Here is a 26,802-nt window from a genome sequence, read left to right on the forward strand (position 1 = left end):
CCCATGTTCAAGCAAACCTCAAAACACCTTTCTAAATCAATACATTTTTCAGAATTGGGGGGAAAAATTGGTGAGTTTAATGTCATTTAGGGAAAATAAATAAATAAATTGTTTTCTGAAATGCTATTCAAAAATCATGCACCTACTGTGTTTTCCTGCTTACTCTAGTTAATAAAACTCCTACATACAATCTGTTTTAAATTATCGCGTGTTAATTGACTAATTGTCATAAACCTGCTTTTATCCATCTGAGATTTATACGAAGCCGTTGTTGATGGTTGATAGTGAGTCCTAGATTGGATCACATTAGCCATGCTATCGTATTGATTTTAATATTAGCTTGTTATTGTGTGAAGTCACAAATTTTGTTGACCAGTATAGAAGCAGTCATATCAGCTGACATAAGGGGGTGGGGGGGGGGGGGATGCTGGTGTGGGGGGGGGGGGGGGGGGTTATAAGCATGATGGTATCAATTGTATTGAATCCCGACTAGTGAAAACATTTCTCCAGACTTAATAAGGCACAGATTCAGAAGAGATCGCTAAAATGACAAATTTCAAACGAGCGATGAAAACCCAGGCAGGCTGCATAATCCTGACATAGATTATTTTCCCCAATAACTGCGCCCGAGATTCAGAGCCCAAGATAAATAATCGTCAGGGGGTAAGATCTGGAGATATCTACAGACGAGCGGATATTAACCTGCCGTTGTAAATGGTGTGAGGGATGTGTGGCGCGATCATACCCAACAGACGGCGAAGCAATATATTAAATGTCTGACACACACTCGTATGTATTTATCGATTATCAAAAATTTGCTTTATAGACAAAATCAGACCGCTTTGATATTGGATTCCCAGCGACTGTTAAATGCCAATGTACTATGTGTACAATACATACACGCTCCGAGGGTTCAGGACTCTAATCTTTGCATCTGAAATTTCATTCCATCTAAATCTCCTGGCCAAGGACATGTATAAGCTTATTTGTGTTGTGTTTGTCAGACATTCACTTGATGTCAGGTCTGAAAAATGAGAGAATACAACAGCAATTTGGCAATTTTCATTTTGAGGGGGCACATTTTTGTAATTTAGAATATACAATAATTTGTAAGATGCACTGTTTGTGTATGTATGTGAAGAAATGTAGTAGTAAGGGACCTGTCCACTTTTCTGCTCTAACGAACTTGAAGAGCAGCATTTGCAACACTCTTCGAAAACATTAGGCATTATGAAAATCATATTTGTGCGTTAAACTTTGTCTTGGATAAATGTGTCAATTTAAATTAACTTTTCTGTTTCAAAAAAAAAAAAAAGTGTAAAATTTTTATAATATATTTACCTGTAAATGTATCATCAGTATTAAGTCTCGAAACTCTGAAACTATATCCCAAACTTTGTGTAATGTACAAAAAAATAAAATGTGGAGGCACCTATGCATTGTCTCTCAAGAAAATCAGCCTAGGCTTTAACATGTATGGTATTGAAGCTGTGAGAGTTTCTTTTGATCATTCTTTTCTGTGACCGCAACACTGATGTAGGTGCAGGGATATATAGACAATGCGGAGGTCTGTACACTTTCACAATGGTTTACATAACACGCAGCAAACCCTCCTCCCCCCCCCCCCCCACCATGTTGATGGATGGCTGTGACAGGCTCATTTGTATTCCCGTCAGAGATCAAATCCCCATTTGTCTTGTATGTCAGCACAATCCTCACAAGCCCTCACCTCAAAGTTCCCACACTATCAGGTCTGCCAACGGATTTACGATTAACGCACTCACCTGTGCTATAAGCTTAGACGCTTAATCCTATATATAATACATTTTTAGCTCAACAACATCTTGCCATTTAATTTTTTTTTCTCAAAACATTTTAAAGTTACAAGATTTGTTCTCTGTGTGATCAGAATGGCACAAGATTGAAATGTACTGGCAGCAAAAATGATTTAGTAAAAAAGCTACTAAAAAAGTCTAGTAAAATTTGTAACAATTGTATACCATACTGTATGACAAGGAATTCAGTTTGTACATGAAACCCTCAAAACTAACTCATCCCCCTAATCTCACAATGTAGGAGATATGCACAACAAATACTATATACATTTTGATGTTAAATTTCTTTTTCAAATCTAAAACAACATGATACTATATGATTATGTAGATATCTAGACTGATGTCATCAAATCAGCGTTGCCTAATTATTCAAGTTAGGAGATTAACAGGGTCACTGTTTGGTCATTTGCCTCAAGCAAAACTGTTTTCTTCTTGTTTCTCTCTCCTGTATGTAAAAATTAAGGCTTAAATTACGTTTGGAGGTTGCATATATTCTGTATGTGCACTTCATGCTCTCTGCAGCCCTCAGTGACTTGTGCGACGAGATTGTTTGTTCTTGCTGTGACCCTTCTGCGCCCGACGTAGGTTCATACAGGATCAAGTCAAGGGTCAATCTGTAAATCAGGCTCTGGTTAGGCGGTAACTTTTTGTCTTGAAATGGTATGAAGTGGCTTAAACCAGTCACTCCTGTTTCCTCCTTGTGGACACCTAGTGGGGTCGGATCAAACCCTTGTAAGGTTTCAGTGAACACCCTACTTGATGATATGTTAAGAATTACGTTGAAGAAATGAACTGATACTCAGGCTATCAGGAACCTGTCTGCTTCACAGCTTTTGTATACCTGTAAATGAAACAATTCTTTAGTGTGGGGTTAAACAATAATCAAATAAATAAATACTTATGCATTCTTGAGTTTCAACTGTTGAATCTTAATTCAATGAAGAATTTAAGTTCTTGTTGCTTAGAAAAGTCTACACATTCCTTTTAATTCACAATAAAGTAATCTGGCCATTGGAAAATCATTCCACATTTGGAAACTATGTTGAGCAGAGTTTAATAATCCAGTAATCTAAATAGCATTTAGCAAACCTTGACTAATTAATGACAATGAGCCCCACTCTCAGTACACATGCATTTATAACACACTGTACATACAAATCCTGAAGCAAGACGTTGTTAATGTAGAAAGAAACAGCTCTTAAGTTACTCGTAAAATCATTTCGCAAACCCAAATGGCTGTTTAATATTATACCATTTATCACGTAAAAGTAAAAGTTACAGAGGGCAGTTTGAGTCGACTCGGAGTCTGTGTGTTCGCCTTCGACTTTGACATGGAAAATAAATGTGCCGCGCTTAAATGTAGGCTGTGGTCGGTGTAGAAGACATTTTCTCCCAGGACCTGTAATGGAAGGAAACTTTATCAAAACCATTTGCTTGGACAACTGTCGAACAAATCTCGACGACAGGGCTATTTTCATGTCATGTCGTATTCATACACCCAAGATAATGTGATTAATGCGATACATGTGGTCTGCGTTTGTCACAGAGCTGGAAGTCACAAATCTGAACTCATTCATTCTGACTAGATAGGACTCAGAATTGTGGCTGCATTTGTGCTGAGTGAAGTTTTGTTATGTGGTGTTACGACTTCCTCCACCAAACTGCAATGTGCCAAGAACTATGCTGAATTTTAGTTAATGAGTTGTGAGAATTATTTTTCAAGCTTCTCTGATATTTTCTTTCTGTCATTTACAGACATGTAGTATTTTATTTATTTAGTTATGTGATTAATGCTTAATGTTATACTCAGGAATTTTTCACTCATATGATGGCAATCAGTATTAGCATCAATCTAATAAATAAGTAAATAAATAAATTAACAACTTTGTAGATATTTCTTGATCTGTTTGTAAAATGAGAAAATAAAATGCTTAGCTGCATCTATAAGTCAGGAGGTATTATCAGCTACCTGACAAAGGTGTGTAGTTTGCTTCAGGTACCTGACAAAGGTCTGTAGATCGCTCCATGTACCTGACAAAGGTGTGTAGTTTGCTTCAGGTACCTGACAAAGGTCTGTAGATCGCTCCATGTACCTGACAAAGGTTTGTAGTTTGCTTCAGGTACCTGACAAAGGTGTGTAGTTTGCTCCAGGGACAAGACAAAGGTGTGTAGTTTGCTTCAGGTACCTGACAAAGGTCTGTAGATCGCTCCATGTACCCGACAAAAGTGTGTAGTTTGCTTCAGGTACCTGACAAAGGTGTGTAGTTTGCTTCAGGTACCTGACAAAGGTCTGTAGATTGCTCCATGTACCCGACAAAGGTGTGTAGTTTGCTTCAGGTACCTGACAAAGGTCTGTAGATCACTCCATGTACCTGACAAAGGTGTGTAGTTTGCTTCAGGTACCTGACAAAGGTGTGTAGTTTGCTCCAGGGACAAGACAAAGGTGTGTAGTTTGCTTCAGGTACCTGACAAAGGTCTGTAGATCGCTCCATGTACCCGACAAAAGTGTGTAGTTTGCTTCAGGTACCTGACAAAGGTCTGTAGTTTGCTTCAGGTACCTGACAAAGGCCTGTAGATCGCTCCATGTACCTGACAAAGGTGTGTAGTTTGCTTCAGGTACCTGACAAAGGTCTGTAGATCACTCCATGTACCTGACAAAGGTGTGTAGTTTGCTTCAGGTACCTGACAAAGGTCTGTAGATCGCTCCATGTACCCGACAAAAGTGTGTAGTTTGCTTCAGGTACCTGACAAAGGTGTGTAGTTTGCTTCAGGTACCTGACAAAGGTCTGTAGATTGCTCCATGTACCCGACAAAGGTGTGTAGTTTGCTTCAGGTACCTGACAAAGGTCTGTAGATCGCTCCATGTACCTGACAAAGGTGTGTAGTTTGCTTCAGGTACCTGAAAAAGGTGTGTAGTTTGCTTCAGGTACCTGACAAAGGTCTGTAGTTTGCTTCAGGTACCTGACAAAGGTCTGTAGTTTGCTTCATGTACCTGACAAAGGTGTGTAGTTTGCTCCAGGGACAAGACAAAGGTGTGTAGTTTGCTCCAGGTACAAATTTTAAACATGGTCATATACATTGAACATCCTTGACCACATTGCTGTAATCTCAAATAAATACATCAAATTGCTTTTATGATTTTTGTCCAGGTTGTTTGGTGCAAAGTGCAGTGGCTGTTTACAACCTATACCTGCTAACGAGCTTGTGATGCGAGCTGTGGGTAACGTGTTTCACCTGGGCTGTTTTATCTGCGTCATCTGTGGCCGCCAGCTCCAGAAAGGGGAGCAGTTCGTCTACAAGGACGCCCAACTCTTCTGTCGACTAGACTTTGAAAAAGAGTGCAGTTTGTTACCGCTTAGCCCCAAAAGTAAGTACTATCACTTATATCACCTAGTCTATATTATGAACCCACAGCTTTACAAGGCCAGCTCTGAGGGAAGTCTACCTTTAAAGCCGGACTCAAATACTTACGATACTTTTACGTGAAATATTAGCATTTGAAAAAAATTCTCGAAATTTGAAAGTCTTGGACTTTAAAGGAAAAGACATCTAAAAAGCCGAGTAGGCATCACTTAATAGACCACATAAAACTATGCATAAATATACTTGCATTTATTTTTTTAGGTTTTTCTGAAGAGAGTTAAAGGTGTTCAAAAGTTTGAATTCTAAGGTGGGCTTTATGGACCATACTATCAGAGTTTAGGAAATCTGACATTACAGGAAGTTTTTCCAACTCTAATCATGACACTGAATGTTGGAATTACTCTTTTTACCCATGAGTAAAAGATCACTGAAATAATGTTCCCAAAAATTCCTTCCTGCTGGTCAACATCAGGAAAAAAAGGGTGATGTGACGTCAGAGTTCCTAGATATGGTCAGTATGGCTCTTAAAGTCTACCATAGATTTTCTAACAAAATAAATGAAAGTATTTTTAGGCGTAGTTTTCAAATGTCTATTTGAAGAACCTTACTTCATATTTTAGCTTTCTTTTATTTTAATCTATATGTAAGCATTAAATTTTGACTGAAACTGTAGTTTCCATGAGCAACATTTTTGTGTACATTGTTTAAACAGGACATTTCTTCCTATTTGTATCTAATTGTTATTACAAGTATTTGTTATGTTTCTTTATGTGTGGAAAATAAAACAAAAGGACCATAGTATCATCAGCTGGAACAGTGATTTTGTGCGTTGTACCATACTGTCAGTGTTCGTGGGGCCTTGGTGACAAGGTTGTACCCTACTGTCAGCGTTCGTGGGGCCTTGGTGACAAGGTTGTACCCTACTGTCAGTGTTCGTGAGGCCTTGGTGACAAGGTTGTACCATACTGTCAGTGTTTGTGAGGCCTTGGTGACAAGGTTGAACCGTACTGTCAGTGTTCGTGGGGTCTTGGTGACAAGATTGTATCATACTGTCAGTGTTCGTGGGGCCTTGGTGACAAGGTTGTACCATACTGTCAGCATTTGTGGGGCCTTGGTGACAAGGTTGTACCCTACTGTCAGCATTTGTGGGGCCTTGGTGACAAGATTGTGCCATACTGTCAGCGTTTGTGGGGCCTTGGTGACAAGGTTGTACAGTACTGTCTGTCTTTGTGGAGCCTTGGTGACAAGGCTGTACCATACTGTCAGCGTTCGTGGGGCCTTGGTGTCAAGGTTGTACAGTACTGTCTGTGTTCGTGGAGCCTTGGTGACAAGGCTGTGTTATACCGTCAGCGTTCGTGGGGCCTTGGTGTCAAGGTTGTACAGCACTGTCTGTCTTTGTGGAGCCTGGGTGACAGTGTGATCAACAGTGCTCGTACAGGGCCATGTGTGCAATCTCATATCACCCACATTTATTGAAAACTTCTTGTCAAGACACGACCCTCCAAATGTAATGAAAGACTGAATTTTTCTGTAGTACATGTATATTTGGCATTGTGTTGATAATTACTGTAAATCTTCAACCTCCAGAGCACTTTTTTCAGTGGAATTTACGCGTATATTAATACGAAAATGATGCTTAAAATGATTTGTTCAGGTCATTAAAGAAACAAGCTTCGCATAAAACTGTGCAAATTATTTCTCTACACCCAGCAGTTCTCTCAAAATGTTACAAAATATTGGTTGCAGAGGTAGTTGAAATGGATGAAGAATTTAGGGTAATGTATATATTACTGTACTTACTGGTTTTTAATGGCTGGTTTTGCAGGCGATGGAGGCGACAGTTATGATGAAGCGGAGAGTGACGGAGGTAAAGGACCAAAGCGACCCAGAACCATACTGACCACGAGTCAACGGAGGAAATTCAAAGCTTCGTTTGAAATTAACCCCAAACCTTGTCGAAAGGTGAGCACACTTTCAATCGCGATGATACATTACCTTATGCTGTAGTTAAATTCTTTCTGAATTTCTCTTCCTTTTTGGTTTTCTTTTTTTAAGTTCATTGCAAAATATAAGAGAAAAAAGCATGAAAGATATCCAGATTTAATGGTTGATTTTCAAAAAGTTTTTTTATATTCTCTTATTTTGAGAGTAAATGTATGCCTGTTTAGGTATTTCTATGGGTATTTGCAACAAAGTTACTGTTATTGAAAAACACTAAAGTTTTATGAAAAAAGTAAATAGGCCCTCTGCAGCCATTGTTTAAAAAAAAAAAAACCTAATAACAGCACATTGATCATTGTATGATTTAACGTTGTACTTTTAACATTGTGCAGGTTCGTGAAAAATTAGCGGCTGAGACAGGGTTGAGCGTGCGTGTTGTCCAGGTCTGGTTTCAGAACCAGCGGGCTAAGGTGAGACAACTCTTGATGTACTGACAATGGTCATGCATGAATGCACACTGAGCTAGACCTTCAGTTAACAAGTTCAGTGGCATGGGCTGTACATGGGGTTTACATTCAAATCCTAACTCTTCAACCTTTTCAATTGCCTCTGCAACCATTATTTTGAAACATTCTTAGAACTATGTGGCAATGATTTGCCCCGTTCTATAAAATTTGGATTTAATGACTTTTTTATTTCAGCAGCATTTTCATAATAATGGCATGCATTAGTTGCACTGAAAATAGTGCTTTAGTGGTTGAAAAGGTGGTTGAAGATTTAGAGTATGTGGTGTTGGTGGACTGTTCTACCCAGAGAGTGTGAGTTTTTATTGTGTATGAAGCCTTTGGAAGAAATAGTTTCATTGTAAATTGAGTTAACTTCAATAAATAAAGATATTATAATTAATAATAATATTATAATTATATATACAGACTGAAATCTGCTGTAGAGCTTTTTGTACAAGCCACCTTTGTCTCCTGCTGGAAACACAGTTTAGCAACCACAAACTTTATTTACTGTATCCTGTTCCAAGAAAAAAGTGATGTTGAATTCTGAGCGTCAAAACTCCAGTTAGCACTGAGAACTAAACTGCAAAATTAAAATGTTTTCTTGGTTGTCAAATGAAAAATAATTTTGTAGTGTAGGCCTTCAATCTCTGATGTAAAAAAATAATTGATACAGATAAACAACATTGAAAGCATTAAGTTGTAGAAATTACTTCTGTCATAAGAATTGTTTTTCAAACCTAGGATTGTTTTTTTTTCCTTTGCAGGTGAAAAAAATTGCAAGACGTCAAAATCAAGATCAGGGCGTTGAAAATAACAACAACAACAATAAAAATCGTAACCACAAAAAAAGGACGAGGTCAGAGGACGACCCTGAAACAGGTGAGTTTTTACAGGCGTTGTTTAAAACCTATTTCAAGTTTATAATGGCAATAGTTACAGAAATAACACATCTGTTGTTCTGGCTTTGGTTGGATGATAATCGTGTGAGCTGCGACCACTCTGGCTAAGCGATCTAATAGCTTTTTTGCCATATGAGACCACAATCTCTTAACCAATGGGAAAGAGAGGTTCCAATGAATGTAACTCCTGGTGGTGTCTTCAGTTATCACGTTTATATGAAGAATTTTTGCCAGGTAACTGGTCTAGGTATGTTATAACCCCCAGGTTCTGTCCTGAGTTCTGGCCACCCATAAACATGACTCAACGGCCGCATACTAACTCATATATTCTTCAGTATACCTATTCCCATATCATTTTTATGAGCGATTTTAATAAATGAATATGTAGAGAAGTACACATCTTTGTTTAGATGTGCTGTAAACTTGTAGGAATTAATATTAAATATTTACAAATATTAAGTAAGCGTAAAAAAACAGATCTTGAAATGAAAATTCACTGACTGATCTAAGCATAATCAGGCCTGTGTTAAATGACATAGTTCTGACATTTGAAATCTCGAAGAGAATCAGTGGTGTGGATGAAGTTTGATGTTAAGTTGTTTTTTAATTTTGATTTTACAGATAATGACATGAACCTGACAAATGGGGAATCGAACAATCCGCGTATGTATACTTACCTCAGATTGTATTGTAAGAAATCGATAACTTAACTTAAACTGCTTCAGTGCTTGTATTAAGCAGTATTTTAGTAAAGTAGTAAAGTAAAAACCAACTCTGAAATTCACATTTGAGTTCCACATTCATTTGTAACGTTTGGGGCCTTTGTGGCAGAGGGGGTTAGCACGCCAGCATGGCGCAATGACCCAGGAGCCCCCTACCAATGCGGTCGGTGTGAGTTCAAGTCTTTTGTTAAACACCAATCAAATAAAGAAATATAAAGTTTATTAAAGTGACAATGACAAGTCCATGAAAACGAAAAAAAAAAAAAACAGAAAAAAACCTGACCAGTTGAGAACAAAAACAACAGTTGATAAAACAGAATTAGTTCTTTGCTGTTGAATATTTTCTGGAGCATCTGCTGTAAACTCTGATGAATAAAAAAAATACGGCATTAGAACTGTGAAATGTTAGACTTGGTTTTATTTTGTTACAGATATGTCTTTAACACCCAATCCACAGTTTAGTGGCGGTCAGCTACGAGGATATGATGCCACAGGTCAAGGTGAGTGTATTCTATGTCCTGTCCACACCAGCTTATTGACACCTGTCAGAATAAGATGATTATGGACTATTTAATGACATAATTACAGATGTTCTCATGTAATTATGTAACGATTATTTTCACCAAACTTTTTAAATATGCTGGGTTTCTTTTCTCTTTGTTTTTTTTTGGTTTTTTTTTCAAGCTTTCCTAGATTAGAATGTATCTTTGGGAACTGGGCATTGGCGTTATCTAATGAAACAAACAAGACAATTAATCAGTTCATCAATCAATCAATCAATCACTTACCTGTTACTGTTTCAGATTTATATGGCAGCCAGCCTCACTCATTACCAGACAGTCTGTACTCTGACACTTCCATGGTCCTGGAGGAAAGCATGGACGGCCTGGACCCCATGCTACTCAACGACAACAACGCCACACATTCCAACAACAACGGAGGCTCCGTGATCAACCCTATAGACAAACTCTACTCCATGCAAAGCTCTTATTTCAGCGTGGAATGACACCTCTCTGACTCTCTCTCTCTCTCTCTTTCTTTCTCTCAGAACTTGTGATTTGTGGCATGGATATTCAGTATAAAAGACAAATGCCTCAAATTCTTGTGGTGTGGGAAATCAAATGAATTCTGCCTGCAGACTTTATACATACTTGTATATCTTATGTCAGGAAATTAACTCTCTGGTGGAACCATGCTGTAAAGACTGGAGAAGTTGTCTCCTTTCATGGCGTTCATGACCGACTATGATGGCTGTTGTATTCTGTGAGAAACTTGGTATAATCGTGTCACTTGACACAGGGAAATATAGTGTTAGGGGAGGCAATCAGTGCTTCAGGTGCACAATAAACTTTCGATTTTAATTGGTCATTGTTGCATAAACAACATTTTCGATGAGAGTTTTCGATGACTCCATGTAAAGCCAATGTCGACCACTGTGGACTGCGTTGGGTGTACCTGAAAAGAGGCCAACAGATTGTGTGTGAGACAGGATATATCATACACCATAACCACACAACTATGTGTGTAAGTCTATTGAATAGGGCCCGAACAATGCTAGATGTCAAGGCCGCCATTGGCATGGAGCCCAAGTAATGCCAGAGACAGGACGCCATCATGCGTGAAAGTGGCCTTTGGTATGTTGGGAAAAACAGCTCAAGAGGATGCCATCATGCCTGAAAGTGGCCATTGGCATGGAGCCCAAGTGATACATGAAACAACAGCAGGTTGCCATCGTATGTGAAAGTGGCCATTGGCATGGAGCCCAAGTGATACATGAAACAACAGCAGGTTGCCATCATGCCTGAAAGTGGCCATTGGCATGGGGCCCAAGTGATACATGAAACAACAGCAGGTTGCCATCGTATGTGAAAGTGGCCATTGGCATGGGGCCCAAGTGATATGGGAAACAGCTCCACAGGATGCCATGTCATATGTGAAAGAAGAGACGGTGAATATTCTGTGTTAAGGATCCGTGTCAGCCATGAAAGATTTGACTATCCTGTATTACAGTGAACGAGAAAGGTTGAGTAATCCCCATGTGGATTCAGGGGTTTCCTGATGTGGCATTAAGACCATGTTTCTTACGCTCATTGGAAGATTTTGCTGGGAAGATATTCCAGTCCCTGATCTCCACATTGTCTTGTAGTTATAACGGTGGTTTTTGTCCCTCAGTGGTAAATGTGTATCAAAATCAAGTCTAGATGCCAAAATTACCTTTACTTTCTGAGACGATTACTAATTACTGGGTGTTAAGAATGAGTTTTGTCAAGTGTGTTCTGTTTAAGGAAGGGAGATTTTGTAATGTCAGCAATATTTATGGGATACATAAACATCTTTTCAAAACTTATAAATATTACACTGCTTATCATGTGCTCAAGGGAAAAACTTTAATGTTTCTGATTTCAACTAATGTGTAAATTGTCTGTTAACTTAAATATCTGGGTCTCCATACATCTATCTTGAGTTTATAAAAGTTTCTCAAATTTTTTTTTTTATGAAATTGATTGTTACAATAATCTCTGACTGCATAAAGATACAAGAAACTAAATTTGCTGTTCAAAAGGGATGTTATCAATATCCGTCTTAATTTCAACACATTTCTTTAAATATTATTTTGTTTGACACACTAAAATGCAAAAGGATAAATTTTACAGTAGGGAAATATATATATGTTCTATGCTAGTGCATTTCCTTGCATAATTCCTTATAAAGTGCTGATCTTTTCTTCCTTCTTCAATTCCCTTTAAATTTTTTAATTAGTGTCTACACATGATCACAATTAACTAGTTAAGTGTGCAATGGGTGATGAAAACAGGGTTGTTGTTTCCATGGCTTAGCAACTGCATATTTTCAAGACTGTTCTCATATTCTCAGCTTTGTTTTGTGAAGGATAGAATTTTGATGTTGATGTGTGAAAATTTGGATAAATTTGATTATTTATGCGAGATGTCTTGAATATTTAATTTATATTTTTTTTTGTTCATATCTGATATTATAGATTATATTATTATACAAGCCATGGTAGTATAGTACGTATTTGTTAACATATGGCACAATATTAATGACACCTTAGAACAAAATTCCTATCTTAACACATTCCGCAGTTCATTCCCATTGACATGATTGATATGGTGTTCTGACTACCTTTTATTGCTTTTCACTATGCTAAGAAGTCTCATGGGAATGGGGTAAATTCCTTACTGTCTAAGGTAACTATGTGATTTGTGTGTCATCAGTTTTACTTGTGACCGGGGCCACATTACTGGCTAAAACTTGTAAATATATCATCAACAAGTGGCTATGAAGTAATGCTACACAGTGTACACCCAACAAAGTAAATCAGGATTTTCTTAGTGCATATGTACTGGTAAACCGGCTTGAAACACAAGTCTGCAGTTTGGAGAGTCTTGTTCCCATACATATATACATTTTTTTTTTTTGTTTTTTGCGAACTTTCAACAAGTCATGCATGAAAGAAGTTGTTACATCATGTATGAAAATCTACAGTGCTGACGGTTATATTTCATGTTCTGTAATTTTGCCTTGAAACCTTTTTTGCTTTCTCAAATGTACAGATTCTTTAATTTATTTAAATATACAATGTATGTATACATTGATGTAGTGCTTGTAAGTTTTTCCATGACGACCCTTGATTTTTACGTCATGGTTATTGATCACGCAGTGTAATTCAGCCATTAGCTGTGTGTTCAGTACGATATTAATACCATACATTTTGGTGACTTGGTGAGAAATCATACCACTATGATTTGCCAGGTTAACAAGTCAGTGGTAGATGTAAGAGTCAATTAACGTAAGCAGATATACCTCAAAAACCACAGGAAGAACCTAGATTGGAACCATTTTTTTTTTAGAAAATGACTGGAGTAAATTTGGGCCTTTCCTAGAAGTCGAGGTCATTGGAATTGTTTGCCAAAACTCCGGTCTCAACTGACATCTGCAAAGGAGTCTCCATTTGTATGCCAGGACATGTTTATACAGTAGTTAACATCAAACAGATACATACATATATATATATACATACATATATTGCTGTACAGTGTATAGAGAAATTGGGTATACTATACAACTTTGTTATGAACTCAAAAAGTGAATTTTTGTGTGTGTGGGACATATCTCTGGACTGTATACAAATTTCAGACTACTGTCATGGGATGTGGCTTGTTTTCTCCACAATAAAATGTGTCTAGTAGCAGTGATCTTTGATCTTTTGTCCTGTTTAATTTGTTATGTAGCCAATACTCTTTACATTGACCAGGTTGGTTGCCGTTATGTGGCATTTTTTCGCAATGAAATTTATTGCAATTTATTATACGTGACTGGTCTAGAATTACTCAAAGTGCTGTATTGTTATCACATTTAACATATAACAACATTAAAACAATGCAAAAGATGCCGGCCTCAAGGATGCTTAGTGCACCTGCAGAATCCTGCTAATATGTTATGGAGTCAATTTTAAGGAGCTCCGATGGTGACAATGTATAATTTTATTATAATGCTTTACCTTTCATTTCAAAAGCTGCCACTGTGATGGCCCCCGTTTCAGATATTACACCATACAGGTACGTGAATAGGTACGTGTGCCTTGGGGTTTAATGTTGTAGTTAACAATTTTCAGTCATCTGAGGAGGAGTCTTTAGGTATGTGTACTTATTACTGTGTTTTCTGGAGCCCATGACGCCAAACTGGCACCACTGAAGTATCACGCCGAAGACACCAGACATGACACCCCACCCAGTCCCATAATACTGACACTGGGCCAGCTAGTCATATTTCCTTACTCTGATCTCTCAGTCCTGAGTGCCAAGCAAGGCAGCAACAAGTATGATTTTTATTGTCTTCATATGACCCAATCTCATGTCTCCCGGCTTCAAGGCGGATGCTTTAATTATTTGGTTACCAAAGCAGTCTATGATCCTTGTACGTCGTACTCAAAAATATTTCACTTAAACAATGGCGGCCAGTATTATGGTGGGACGAAACCAGGCAGGACCCAGGGGAAACCAACGACCATCCGCAGGTTGCTATCAGAACTTCCAATTGTACTGCTGGAGAGGAATCGGACACGATCTAGACTTGGAACTCACAGCAACTGCCACATAATGGCAAAAAGTCTATTCTTCCACCATTTAAAACACTGACACTCTTGTACATTACCAGAAGCAAAGTTATAATGACAATAACACAAAAAACAAACCACCAGTTGAACAAATTGCAAATCTGCACTGACATATCCAGCAGTACATACACCCGTTTACAATATCTAACAAAAAGCTTGATGTTGTCCTGCTAACACTGAAGGTAATACATGGTGTGTAAAGATTACAGTTCTTGGCAATTCCAATGAATTCCAAATTGTGATCGCTAATACCAGCTTGTTCTTAAAAATGATTTGTCACTTGTCTTTCAAAGCAGATCCTCTCAGAAAACCCTCACACTAATGAAAACATTTTAGACAAACTCTGCATCAGCACTGAAAACTATCATCTTGATTGTATCAACCATCAGATTGCGTAAGCAGACAAGGTAAAGGTGTTTCTGAGTGCAACCAGTATCTGTTTCTTGTACCACACTGATATTCCACTTAATTACTATTCAGATAATCATCTTGTCTGAAAAAACTTACACTGACACAAAAAAAAAACGTGCTGACATTTTGACAAATGTTTTTTCTTTTCCCCATCCGATATAGAAGTCCCATCCCAAAATTCGGTCAAATGAACGTTATGAAATGTTAAAGACTATTTAATGTTCTTCAGGGCACATTTGTTCTCTTGTGCCCAATCTGTGTGGATGTGTACTGAATATCCAACATGAACAGTGTAATAGTACATTTTAGTATTACTGTATTTATACCATCATCAACCCTATAAAATACACCTCTGCTTATTTTGAAGAGGTGGTTAAGTTTCAAGGAACATGACTGACAGATTTACAGTGGATTGAAACAGGGATTTAGAGCTGAGGATGTTACGTGACAATTTGCCATCTGCAAAGCAAATGTTCATCCAATGTACAGTACAACAACTATCACTGATCTGGGACAGATAACTCCACCCCTTTTTCACAGATAAACACCAAGTACTATAGCAAGCTGGAAATACCTCCTAATCAATTAATGCCACATTGCATTTCACAGTACGCAAGTATAATACCGAGGTAACAAAATACAACAGCCTTGCCACCCAATCATAGCATATATCTCACTTGAAATACTTCTGCAAACAGGTACAGCTAGCTGAAGTGCCAAATAGCATCAAAGAACATTTTGAAACCAGTTAGCATTCCTGGGCTGGTGGGGTCAATTGGACTGACAGTATTTGAAGCAGAACATTTCCTTACAGGTCTGACATATTCAGGTACAGGCCGTACATGTATTCAAACAATCTATCACACTTTATTATTTAAGGATGTGACATTTATTATCCTGTTTTAGGCTCACAATACTTAGAGCATCACAGGTTCTTTCTTAAGCATGTAACATTGAACCCAGTCTGAGAAACTCGAAGTCAATTAGGACTATCGCACACTTTCATAGAATGCCAACTTTACCTTAGAGGTACACACTTTAACATCTCTGTCATAATGGCTGCACATTTACTGAGAAAAACAGCTTACAAGCTTGTCAGAAACAAAAACTAAATTATTACTTGCTATATGCATTAAAGCTTCAAATAAGAAAAAAAAAATAAACGAACACAGCAAAGTTTTGGATAGATTTGCAAAAAGAGAACTAAAATTCAAATATTATTTCAGGTTCTCATTATCATCCATATTTTTTTCTTGTCCAATGTTTTTCAATAAGAAATTATCCAACACTGAAACATATAAAATTTCCTAAGATAAACTTTAACAAGTTGAAAGCTTCTGGTATAAGCTTCAGATATTTTTTGTTAACCACACAGACACACATAAAACTGATACCAAAACACAGAGTGCAATTTCAAAAATAATCCCATTTTAAAACAGCCCTAAAAACTGTAGCAAAGCATCTTAAATTAGCTTGAACTAAATGTCAGGATTGTCTATGGAACAAGATGCCAGAAAGTCGCTCATTAATGTGTATGAGGCGGGTTATCTACGGCACAGGACGCCAGGAGCTCGCTGAACAAATGCATCCGGTGTGGAATCTCCTCCAACAAAACCTGACAAAAGACATGACAAACGTATGTAATGGACCTGATGGCATTTCACTTCTTCATTGATCTGATTGGTGCACTAAAGCTTTGGGTTCACTTTCACAAGATTTGATTGGTGCACTAAACCTTTGTCATTTTCACAAGATTTGATTGGTGCACTAAAGCTATGTTCACTCACAAAACTGCAAAGGTTGTTTACTGAAGGGTAGCTGGTACAGTATGCCTGCCAGTGGTCAAGAGAGAAAGGAGAATGCCAGATTTGATAATTTTGATATCTTTAGTAAAACTCGAGTCAGATGACCCGGGCTCTCCACTAATGAGGCAGGTTCTGAAATCACCATAATCTTGTTAAATCTGCCAGCCGTTATTGTATACAGGAGTTTTTCTACTCCTTTTGTTGACATTTTACACACATTAATTGAATGACATGCAGAGACATTATTAATGGCAAATTGGCCAACTAAAGCTATCAGATTTGTAAACATTCTACTGCAGTTGATATTGTAACAGTTAATCAGTTCAAAAGCATAAAATTATCAAAATGTTAAATCCAGGTGCAGAACTTCATTTCATTTTGTACACATTTTGGGCAATCTGAATGAATGATTATGGCTTAACGCCACAGCGGCAAATTGGGCAATTTGATCTTTTGGAAGAGTCTTTCTAAAAAAAAAACCTTCAACATCCAATCCTGCCATCAGGGCAAACTGGGACAGGTTATCTGAGATTACCTGTGACATCAGCAAACTCTGCGAAGGACTCGCACGGTAGAAGTTCCTCCTCATAGGCTGAGAGGATCTTGTCCCCAGCCTCCATCAGTGTGCGATCGTTATTCCTGATGTAGTCAGCCAGACTCTGCGGCCAGCTGCTGTCTGCGGCAACCGTTACCTTCTGCAATAACAACACACAAGTCAGTCATAATGTGGGTGGTAAAATGTTGCTACCTTCTGCAATAACAACAACAAGTCAGTCATAATGTGGGTGGTAAAATGTCGTTACCTTCTGCAATAACAACACGCAAGTCAACCATGTTGTGGGTGGTATAATGTTGTTACCTTCCGCAATAACAACACGCAAGTCAGTCATGTTGTGGGTGGTATAATGTTGTTACCTTCCGCAATAACAACACGCAAGTCAGTCATGTTGTGGGTGGTATAATGTTGTTACCTTCCGCAATAACAACACGCAAGTCAGTCATGTTGTGGGTGGTATAATGTTGTTACCTTCTGCAATAACATCACATAGGTCAGTCATGTTGTGGGTGGTATAATGTTGTTACCTTCCGCAATAACAACACGCAAGTCAGTCATAATGTGGGTGGTAAAATGTTGTTACCTTCCGCAATAACAACACGCAAGTCAGTCATGTTGTGGGTGGTATAAAGTTGTTACCTTCCGCAATAACAACACGCAAGTCAGTCATGTTGTGGGTGGTATAATGTTGTTACCTTCCGCAATAACAACACGCAAGTCAGTCATAATGTGGGTGGTAAAATGTTGTTACCTTCCGCAATAACAACACGCAAGTCAGTCATGTTGTGGGTGGTATAAAGTTGTTACCTTCCGCAAAAACAACACGCAAGTCAGTCATGTTGTGGGTGGTATAAAGTTGTTACCTTCCGCAATAACGACACGCAAGTCAGTCATGTTGTGGGTGGTATAATGTTGTTACCTTCCGCAATGATGACACGCAAGTCAGTCATGTTGTGGGTGGTATAAAGTTGTTACCTTCCGCAATAACAACACGCAAGTCAGTCATGTTGTGGGTGGTATAATGTTGTTACCTTCCGCAATGATGACACGCAAGTCAGTCATGTTGTGGGTGGTATAAAGTTGTTACCTTCCGCAATAACGACACGCAAGTCAGTCATGTTGTGGGTGGTATAATGTTACCTTCCGCAATAACAACACGCAAGTCAGTCATGTTGTGGGTGGTATAATGTTGTTACCTCCGCAATAACAACACGCAAGTCAGTCATGTTGTGGGTGGTATAAAGTTGTTACCTTCCGCAATAACAACACGCAAGTCAGCCATGTTGTGGGTGGTATAATGTTGTTACCTTCTGCAATGATGACACGCAAGTCAGTCATGTTGTGGTGGTATAAAGTTGTTACCTTCCGCAATAGCGACACGCAAGTCAGTCATGTTGTGGGTGGTATAATGTTGTTACCTTCCGCAATAACAACACGCAAGTCAGTCATGTTGTGGGTGGTATAATGTTGTTACCTTCCGCAATAACAACACGCAAGTCAGTCATGTTGTGGGTGGTATAATGTTGTTACCTTCCGCAACAACAACAACAAATCAGTCATAATGTGGGTGGTAAATTGTTGTTACCTTCTGCAATATCAACACGTAAGTCAGTTATAATATGGGTGGTACAATACTGTTACCTTCTGCAATAACAACACGTAAGTCAGTCATAATGTGGGTGGTGCAATGTTGTTACCTCTGCAACAACAACAACAACAAGTAAGTCAGTCATGTTGTGGGTGGTTACCTTCCATAAAGAAAAGAGTACAAGCCAGAGATCCGCAAATAGTTAATTAATAGCCTATGTTAAAACATAGGATGACGAGTTTGACTGCTTAATTGACTGACCAACCAAATGACAGCCAGACAGAGCGTCTTCTGGAGCTGACTGTCACTGCTGAAGACAGCTGCTTCTTGCCATCTATTACGAATTTGCACTTGTTATCTGTTCGAGTTGTGAACTGTTTTATTAATGTTAAAAGATTTGACACTTTTTGATATTTAGTATTCAACTATTCTCACTAGTGTATCAGTGTAACAGTGGTTAAACTTCACCTATGACCTGATGAATGAAATATTTTAACTATTCAAACCCAAGTAACAAAACATAAAAACATTGTGTTTGACATTAGCAGGTGTTCACTTTGTAAAGAGTCAATAGAGTCTGAAGTAAACAAGGATATCCGAAACTACGTGACATGCTCTTACCAGGAGCCAGCATTACTTTCAGGCTGGACATACTCCGGCTGCCAATACAGCTGAGATAATCCTTACATATAACCTTTTAGGTAACATCACAGGTTAACTATCGTCAGCTGTGTTACTTATCAGGTGTACTAACCCAGACACAACAGGTATGTGAGGGCCGACACAAGCAGGGTGGGTGGCATGTTGGATGAGACCCTTTTGGGGCAGAGTCCGTTAATCCAGGTGTGGGGCTAAAGTAATGATGTTTACTAAGCAAAGCCCGTCACAGGTACCATTTTAAACTTTCACAAAAATATAAACAGACCTTTTCCTGAGAAAAAAATGGAACAGATCATTTCGTATGGAAGTCTTTTCAGAACTGTATATTTCCAATGTTCAGGTGTCACATCTTTGCACAGAACAAAAATTCTACTAGAAAATGATCATTACAAGAAAGTATTTTCTTTTCAAAGTATGTGTAGTTTCCATTTGAATAAACATGTATATAGTTAACTAGATATATCTGACATGTTTCATGTATAAATTTCAAACTGATACCCCCAACCCCTGCCCACTCTCCTTCCATCATTACTTAATTTGTCATGTTTCATGATCCACGGGGACATTTTTAACGACTGTTTGCTTGGGGAGAGTTTAGAAAGAAGTTGTGTGTTTTAGGTAATGTTTACCTGTGGGCTAAGTCACCCATCAATCCAACAGGGATGACGACGTTTGGGACAAAGGGGAGCGGATGCTTCGCCAATCTACAGCCATTTAATAGAGGTCACAGGACTGCTGTCAGGGTTTAGCTTTCTAAATGACTTAAACATTGGCCCCTTTTAACACGCAGCCTCGTAGATTTGGCAGGCGACTGACGGCCACTAGATAAGAGAGCTTTTAGTAAGGTTTGGTGTCTGGACAGGTGAGGGGAAAATGAGTAGGGACAGTGATTTACTGAAATGAGGAGGTGCATGAGAGGGGAAGGGGGAATTAGGGGGGAGGGGAAATGTGGCATGACTTTATACTAGAGAGATAACTGAACACGCAACCACTACAACCTTCTACATGGTTTTCCTTCAAAACCATTTGTAAACTGTTCTGCGATATAAGTGTCAAATGATATGCTGAATTTGAAAATGCAATCTGCTTATTGTGTCTGAAAATAAAGTCACTGCAATAAACAGCATTTCAAACACACACAGATTTTGGTTATAAGTTTAAAGGCTTCTCCAATATGACCAGAAAATGTCAATATTATTCTTCAAAGAAAAAATCACTTTCTTTTAATCAGGACATCAAATAGGCAAAAACAACAACTGGTGATTAACTGCAACAAAAAGATGTCTGCACAATTTTGTAGCACTTTGAAAGGTACAATAAGGTTCTATTATCAGCACCATTAACAACTTTCAATGGTAACTCTGGTACAAGTGATCATGGAATAATTTACCTTCATTCATTTACTTACTTGATAGTTACTTCACGCCATTCTCAAGAATTAGGCTGTCAGTGTTATGAGTGGAAGATACCGAAGTGCACTGGGTAACACAACGATATCCGACATACAGATATGTGCACTATATTAGTAAACGACAAATGATCTTTAATGAACATTAGATTGCACAAATTGCTACACAAGCATCATTGCTCACTTAATTGTCACCAAGGTCAACAAGACGAGTGAGCGAGGTATTCTAAAATTTCTGCCTAAGACTGGGTTTGAACCTGCAAGTCATGTGTAACTTACCCTAAGAGACTTCTCGTACAAACAGTTGATGACCCCAAAGAACACCAGCATCTGTTTATAATCACTGAATTCCTTCAGCTCTTTGTCAGCAAGGCTGGAGACAAAAACAACAGAGACACAATACTGAATTTTTGACACTAAAACATCTGCTGTAATTCCTTAACCTTTTCACATGTTTGTAAGCTGTTTATTCAAGCACATTTTGATAACATTACTTCACAGACTGATAAAATTATACTTTTTCTGAAGCCCTGAAATTAAACCCAACCAACATAGTTTTGTCTCTGAAAGCCAACTAAAAAGGTATGTAAATCTCACTGAAAGTTGCTCTTTCACATTTAAAAAGGTTGAGGAATTAGGGTAGCTTAATATCTAAATGTAGCCTGTGAAAATACCGGCTTGAAACAGAGTCAAATTAACAACTGAGATGTCTAGCCCCACAGATAAGCACTGGGGTGTCACCAGTATTAATTTTCCCAACGACTTCATTCACTAATTTGACTGGTGTTTTATGCTGTAATCAGCCAATTTCACTTACACAAATATAGTCAGATTTAAGAGCAGAGAGCAAACCCATGATTTTCTCTAGGTACTTTACAATCTTCCTGACTTCAAGCCTCAGTGTTAACAACCAATGCTAGGGTCAGGGGGTCAGGGGTCAATCTAGTGTTGTGTGAAAAATCAATGAGCCAGCACAGTTCCCTAACAATTATCAATGCCCTTCATACAAACAATGACAAATGATTGCAGTTTAACATAACAGTAGCAACATTCCAGAACAAACAGGACACCACATACTGATGTGTCTGTCTACGAACAGGACAGCACATACTGATATGTCTGTCTACAAACAGGACAGCACATACTGACGTGTCTGTCTACGAACAGGACAGCACATACTGATGTGTCTGTCTACAAACAGGACAGCACATACTGAAGTGTCTGTCTACAAACAGGACACCACATACTGACGTGTCTGTATCATATTGATATGTCTGTCTACGAACAGGACAGCACATATTGATGTGTCTGTCTACGAACAGGACAGCAAATACTGAAGTGTCTGTCTACGCATACGACAGCACATACTGATGTGTCTGTCTACAAACAGGACAGCATATACTGATGTGTCTGTCAACGAACAGGACAGCACACACTGATGTGTCTGTCTACACATTGGACAGCACATACTGACGTGTCTGTCTACGAACAGAACAGCACATACTGATGTGTCTGTCTACGAACAGAACAGCACATACTGATGTGTCTGTCTATGAACAGAACAGCACATACTGATGTGTCTGTTTGCTTGGTTTGCTTTCACTATCATTTTGGTCACACCAAATCATTTTTGGTCTTTTGGTAGCAGGCTGGGTCCTATACTGACGAGATATGAGCTATAAGGATGGAACTTACTAGAACTGGAATATGAAAAAAGCAGAAAGATACAGTAAGAGTAGAAATGCACTCACGTTTTGGCCCCGGTGGGACAAACTTTCCGAGCATGTGCCTGTAGGAGAAGACGTTTGAGGAGCTTGACCCGGATCTCCTTCCACTTGTCATACGGGATGATCAAGACGCACATGGCTGTCCAGTACATAGGACTCTCCACCTGTCACAAGTGTTTTAACAGAATCTGATCCATTACAGGTAAATACTTTTCACATTAATGCCATAGTCAAGAATACTGAAGTCACTAATATGGCGGCCAAACGGTTTAGGGGCAAAGAAAACTTAGCATGACTGGAGCCATACTTGGATCAGTAGTAGCTGCATACAAACTGGATGGGGGACAACAATTTAGACGTGCAATGTTTCAAAACTAATCCAGTGGAAGTAGAAACACCACACTATTTAAAAGAAAAGACCAATTAATATTAATCTACAGAAATTCTGTTCAAATTTTCTATGTGTGTTGTATTGGCCAAATTAACAGTATGAGATTGATGTCAAATGCATTCAATGAAGCATATAAAGAAGGAATTTTCCTTTTCTTGAATTAAAAAATCCCATAAACAATTAAACTAGGTATCAGGCCAAAGACTATCAATATGATCATTAAAGCCCGCCTTACAATTTAACGGTATGGTTGTTTGAAATATGAATGGTGTATTTCCATAAAGTATGTCATAAGTCGAAAGATTATTAAAAGATAAGTCATCACTAAAATTTTTCTAAAGTTGCCTTCAAGGATTCTAATACACCTTCAGCGTAAGCCACTGAGTCACAAGACACTGACAACAGGCCAACCAGTGGTGTTTCCTTGCTCTATGCCTTTTAGTGATGAGCACTGAGCGAGGCAGCAACAAGTACCATATTTAAAGTCTTTGGTATGATCTGGCCACACTGAAGACCTACCTCAAAACAGTTCTCCAGCCACTTCTCTGTGGGTGCCTCCAGGAACGTGGCAATGTTTTTCTCCTCTCTAGGACCTGTTCTTGTTCTGCGTTAACAAAGAGAAAGGATACAATCACTAATAATATACACAAAAACAGTTCCATCAACCATCAGTGAAACAGCTAATTACTGATTAAACAAAATGTAAGCGAAGTGAAAATAACTGTCGACAAAGTCATGTTAGATTAAATGACCATTGGGTAACAGGGCACAGACTGGTTGGACAGATGGACAGAGAGACCGACGGGCTGACAGACAAAATACAGTCAATCAGTCAGTCAGACTAAATGGATAGTCAGTCAATAAGACATACAGACAGACAGAAACATGTGCATCAAGGGCAACAGTCAGTCCATGGCCATTATTCTGACCACACTATCTACCCACAGGTCCTGGGGAGTCAATTCCCACTAATGCTAAATTATCTCCCTTGAATCATGTAGCTGTGGGTTGACACTGTAAACAGCCAAGACCTCACATCATGCATATGGGCAAACTCTCATGTAGTCTTTCCTTCTCATAAATAACAGCTTTGGGTGTTATTTCCTCCCTTTACAAATTAACTATCTGTTCTAGGACTGGTCTAATTTCCACGGGCCATTTCCAGAGGCACACTAATGGGAGGTAATCAACGTGGCTAAATCAACACAACTGATCAGGCTAGAAATCACGATGTCCCACGAAAAAACCCCCAAAAACGAAGGTCATTAGATATGGGTACATATTCTGTGTCCATCAGTCTATGCTGCCAAAATGCAGATGCCACTGAAGTACCATGCCAAAGACACCAGATATGACACCCCATCCAATCACATTATACTGACACTGGGTCAAACAGTCTTGCTCTTACCTTTAATTACAATGTAATTATATCGTCTTTAATTATATTTACTTATGTCATCTTTAATTATGTTGTATTCTTCCATAAACCAGGATCCTGCTGGTGGATTAAGCATCCCCGAGGCCTTGTCTCTTTGCATTGTTTTAATGTGATCGTATGTTAAATGTGATGACAACACAGCATTTTGAGTAATTCTAGACCAGTGACATCTAATAAATTGCAATTAACATCACTGCATTTTTTCTTTCCCTAATTCTGCTAAAGCTATAATGCTAGGGGGCATGTAAATTGCTACTATTTATGCATTTACATGAACAGCTAGAATAAAAACCATGACTGAGGTTAATTGACAGGAGGCTGTATTAAATGTGATCATTTGCCATGGCAGCTATCACACTGTCGTCACTGCTCTGGCTTTACCCTCTGTGCTGTACATCTTTAATTATATCTAACCTCTCAGTGCTAACAACCAAGCCTCTAAACATTGTGTATACAGACAGTGACACCATTAGGTCACAAGGTTAAGGAGCAAACAATGCAGAGTATAGCTTTCAATTACACATATTGGTGCCATGCTCAGCCTTTGTGTCTTCACTGAAGTAGAATGTCCAACTTTGTGCGGATTTGTACCTGTTGAACAAGGAGTTGTGCTCACTGAACAATGGGATGTGCTCGTTGAACAAGGGGTTGTGCTCACTGAACACGGAGTTGTACTCACTGAACAATGAGATGTGCTCGTTGAACAATGAGTTGTGCTCCTTGAACAATGAGCTGTACTTGTTGAACAAGGAGTTGTACTTGTTGAATGAGTTGCACGCATTGAATGAGTTGTACGCATTTAACGAGTTGTACGCACTGAACAACGAGTTGTACGCGTTGAATGAGTTGCACGCATTGAATGAGTTGTACGCATTTAACGAGTTGTACGCACTGAACAACGAGTTGTACGCGTTGAATGAGTTGTACGCATTGAACAAGGAAGTACACTATTCCTAGCTTTCAAACAGCAGAAAATGACATATCTTTGTACAATAATTTACTGCTTGCTGAGATCAACTTAGCTTTGGTGACAAAATTTCATAAAAACTTATATTGTAGTAAAATATTACAATTAGTACTACAAATATTGTGGTACTAACGTGTTGATGACATATAGTGCCATGTGGGCCAGGTAAGGTATGAGGAAGATATTGCTCTGTCTGCCCCCACCCCCACTGTCCTCGCTAAATGATCGCTCCTCAGCAAAGCGCCAGATCAGCATCTTCAGGTCATGAACGGTGAAGGTGTAGCTGGCGTCCCTCACACCTGTGCACTCCTGTAGGTAGGTGTTATGTCTGTCGAAACAACAAACATATCAGAGTGAATTGCTGTATGACAACTTGTTACAGTTGTCAAGTTACAGTTGTTAAGTTACTGTAGAATCATCACAAAAATTACAATCTGAAACTGTGTCTATTTCGGCGCTCTACCTTGACCAGAGTGACATAAACTGTGCCAGACATGAAGTGGAAAATTTCCACCCAAGTCTACTCAACATGATTTTAAAAAATGCTTGAGTTTGTATGAACTTAACATAAAACCTACACGGTAGAAATCATTCTATATGTCATAGTAACAGTAATATTTCACAACAATTTGGGTTCTCAGATGTGACAACTTTCTCATAAAACACAAATGCCCCAGGCTTATCAAGCATGCCAAATTACTGGTTATGAAAAAAATACATTAAACAAAAATATTACAGTGAAATTTCTGCTTTAACTTACTGGCCCCCCTTACAATTTGTTTTCATTTTATAATAATATTGTTTTCACAACAATTATAATGTTTTCACAGGAATTATAATGCTGTCACAACAATTATAATGCTTTCACAACAATTATATTACTGTCACAACAAAATTATATTTTTTTCACATTAATCTTGAACTCACCTGGCCAGACACGTAGCAAACGCTGACTCTTGCACCTGTGGACCCCAGAGGGGTAACAGACCATTACACTTGGTGCTGGCATTCTGCAGGGCGGCACTCTCCCACTCCTCACGGCCCCGGGCATGTCTGAATGGGAACAACGTAGAAAAGGTGAGCATAACATCTACAGTACAAAGGTTTAGGTTCTGTACGCCCCCCGTTCACCACTAGCACACTTGTAGCAGGCTGCTGGCACACTTGTATTAGGCCAAGGGCTCACCACTAGCACATTGGTAGCTAGTCACTGGTACCCTTGTAGCAGGCTACTGGCACACTTGTAGCAGACAAATGGCTCACCACTAACACACTGGTAGCAGGCCACTAACACACTTGTAGCAGACAAAGGGCTCGTCACTAGCACACTTGTAGCAGGGCACTGGCAAAGGTGTAACAGACCACTGATTCACCAATAGCACACTTGTGGCAAGCCTTTAGCTCACAACCAGGATATCCATAGCAGTGTCAAGCACTTGGGTACA

The 26,802-nt window shown here is 38.8% G+C and overlaps 2 protein-coding genes across 2 annotated transcripts in view; one reads left to right on the forward strand and one right to left on the reverse strand.

The window, feature by feature from the left end:
- LOC135480593 (LIM homeobox transcription factor 1-alpha-like) overlaps positions 1 to 10,275 on the forward strand; it is a 55,820-nt gene extending 45,545 nt beyond the window's left edge. The window contains exons 3-9 of the mRNA XM_064760466.1: positions 4,985 to 5,202; positions 7,024 to 7,160; positions 7,532 to 7,609; positions 8,413 to 8,527; positions 9,169 to 9,210; positions 9,701 to 9,769; positions 10,073 to 10,275. Of these exons, the coding sequence (XP_064616536.1) occupies positions 4,985 to 5,202; positions 7,024 to 7,160; positions 7,532 to 7,609; positions 8,413 to 8,527; positions 9,169 to 9,210; positions 9,701 to 9,769; positions 10,073 to 10,275 (862 nt within the window). The remainder of the gene's footprint in view (positions 1 to 4,984; positions 5,203 to 7,023; positions 7,161 to 7,531; positions 7,610 to 8,412; positions 8,528 to 9,168; positions 9,211 to 9,700; positions 9,770 to 10,072) is intronic.
- A 4,838-nt stretch (positions 10,276 to 15,113) lies between these two features.
- LOC135480391 (E3 ubiquitin-protein ligase UBR4-like) overlaps positions 15,114 to 26,802 on the reverse strand; it is a 161,080-nt gene continuing 149,391 nt past the window's right edge. Inside the window, 7 exon segments of the mRNA XM_064760220.1 lie at positions 15,114 to 16,429; positions 17,156 to 17,317; positions 21,114 to 21,207; positions 22,586 to 22,725; positions 23,472 to 23,556; positions 25,491 to 25,685; positions 26,285 to 26,410. Coding sequence (XP_064616290.1) covers positions 16,343 to 16,429; positions 17,156 to 17,317; positions 21,114 to 21,207; positions 22,586 to 22,725; positions 23,472 to 23,556; positions 25,491 to 25,685; positions 26,285 to 26,410 — 889 coding nt within the window. The 3' untranslated portion in view covers positions 15,114 to 16,342.

This window comes from Liolophura sinensis, chromosome 13 (genome assembly GCF_032854445.1).
Source record: "Liolophura sinensis isolate JHLJ2023 chromosome 13, CUHK_Ljap_v2, whole genome shotgun sequence".
NCBI classification, from domain to species: Eukaryota; Metazoa; Mollusca; class Polyplacophora; order Chitonida; family Chitonidae; genus Liolophura; species Liolophura sinensis.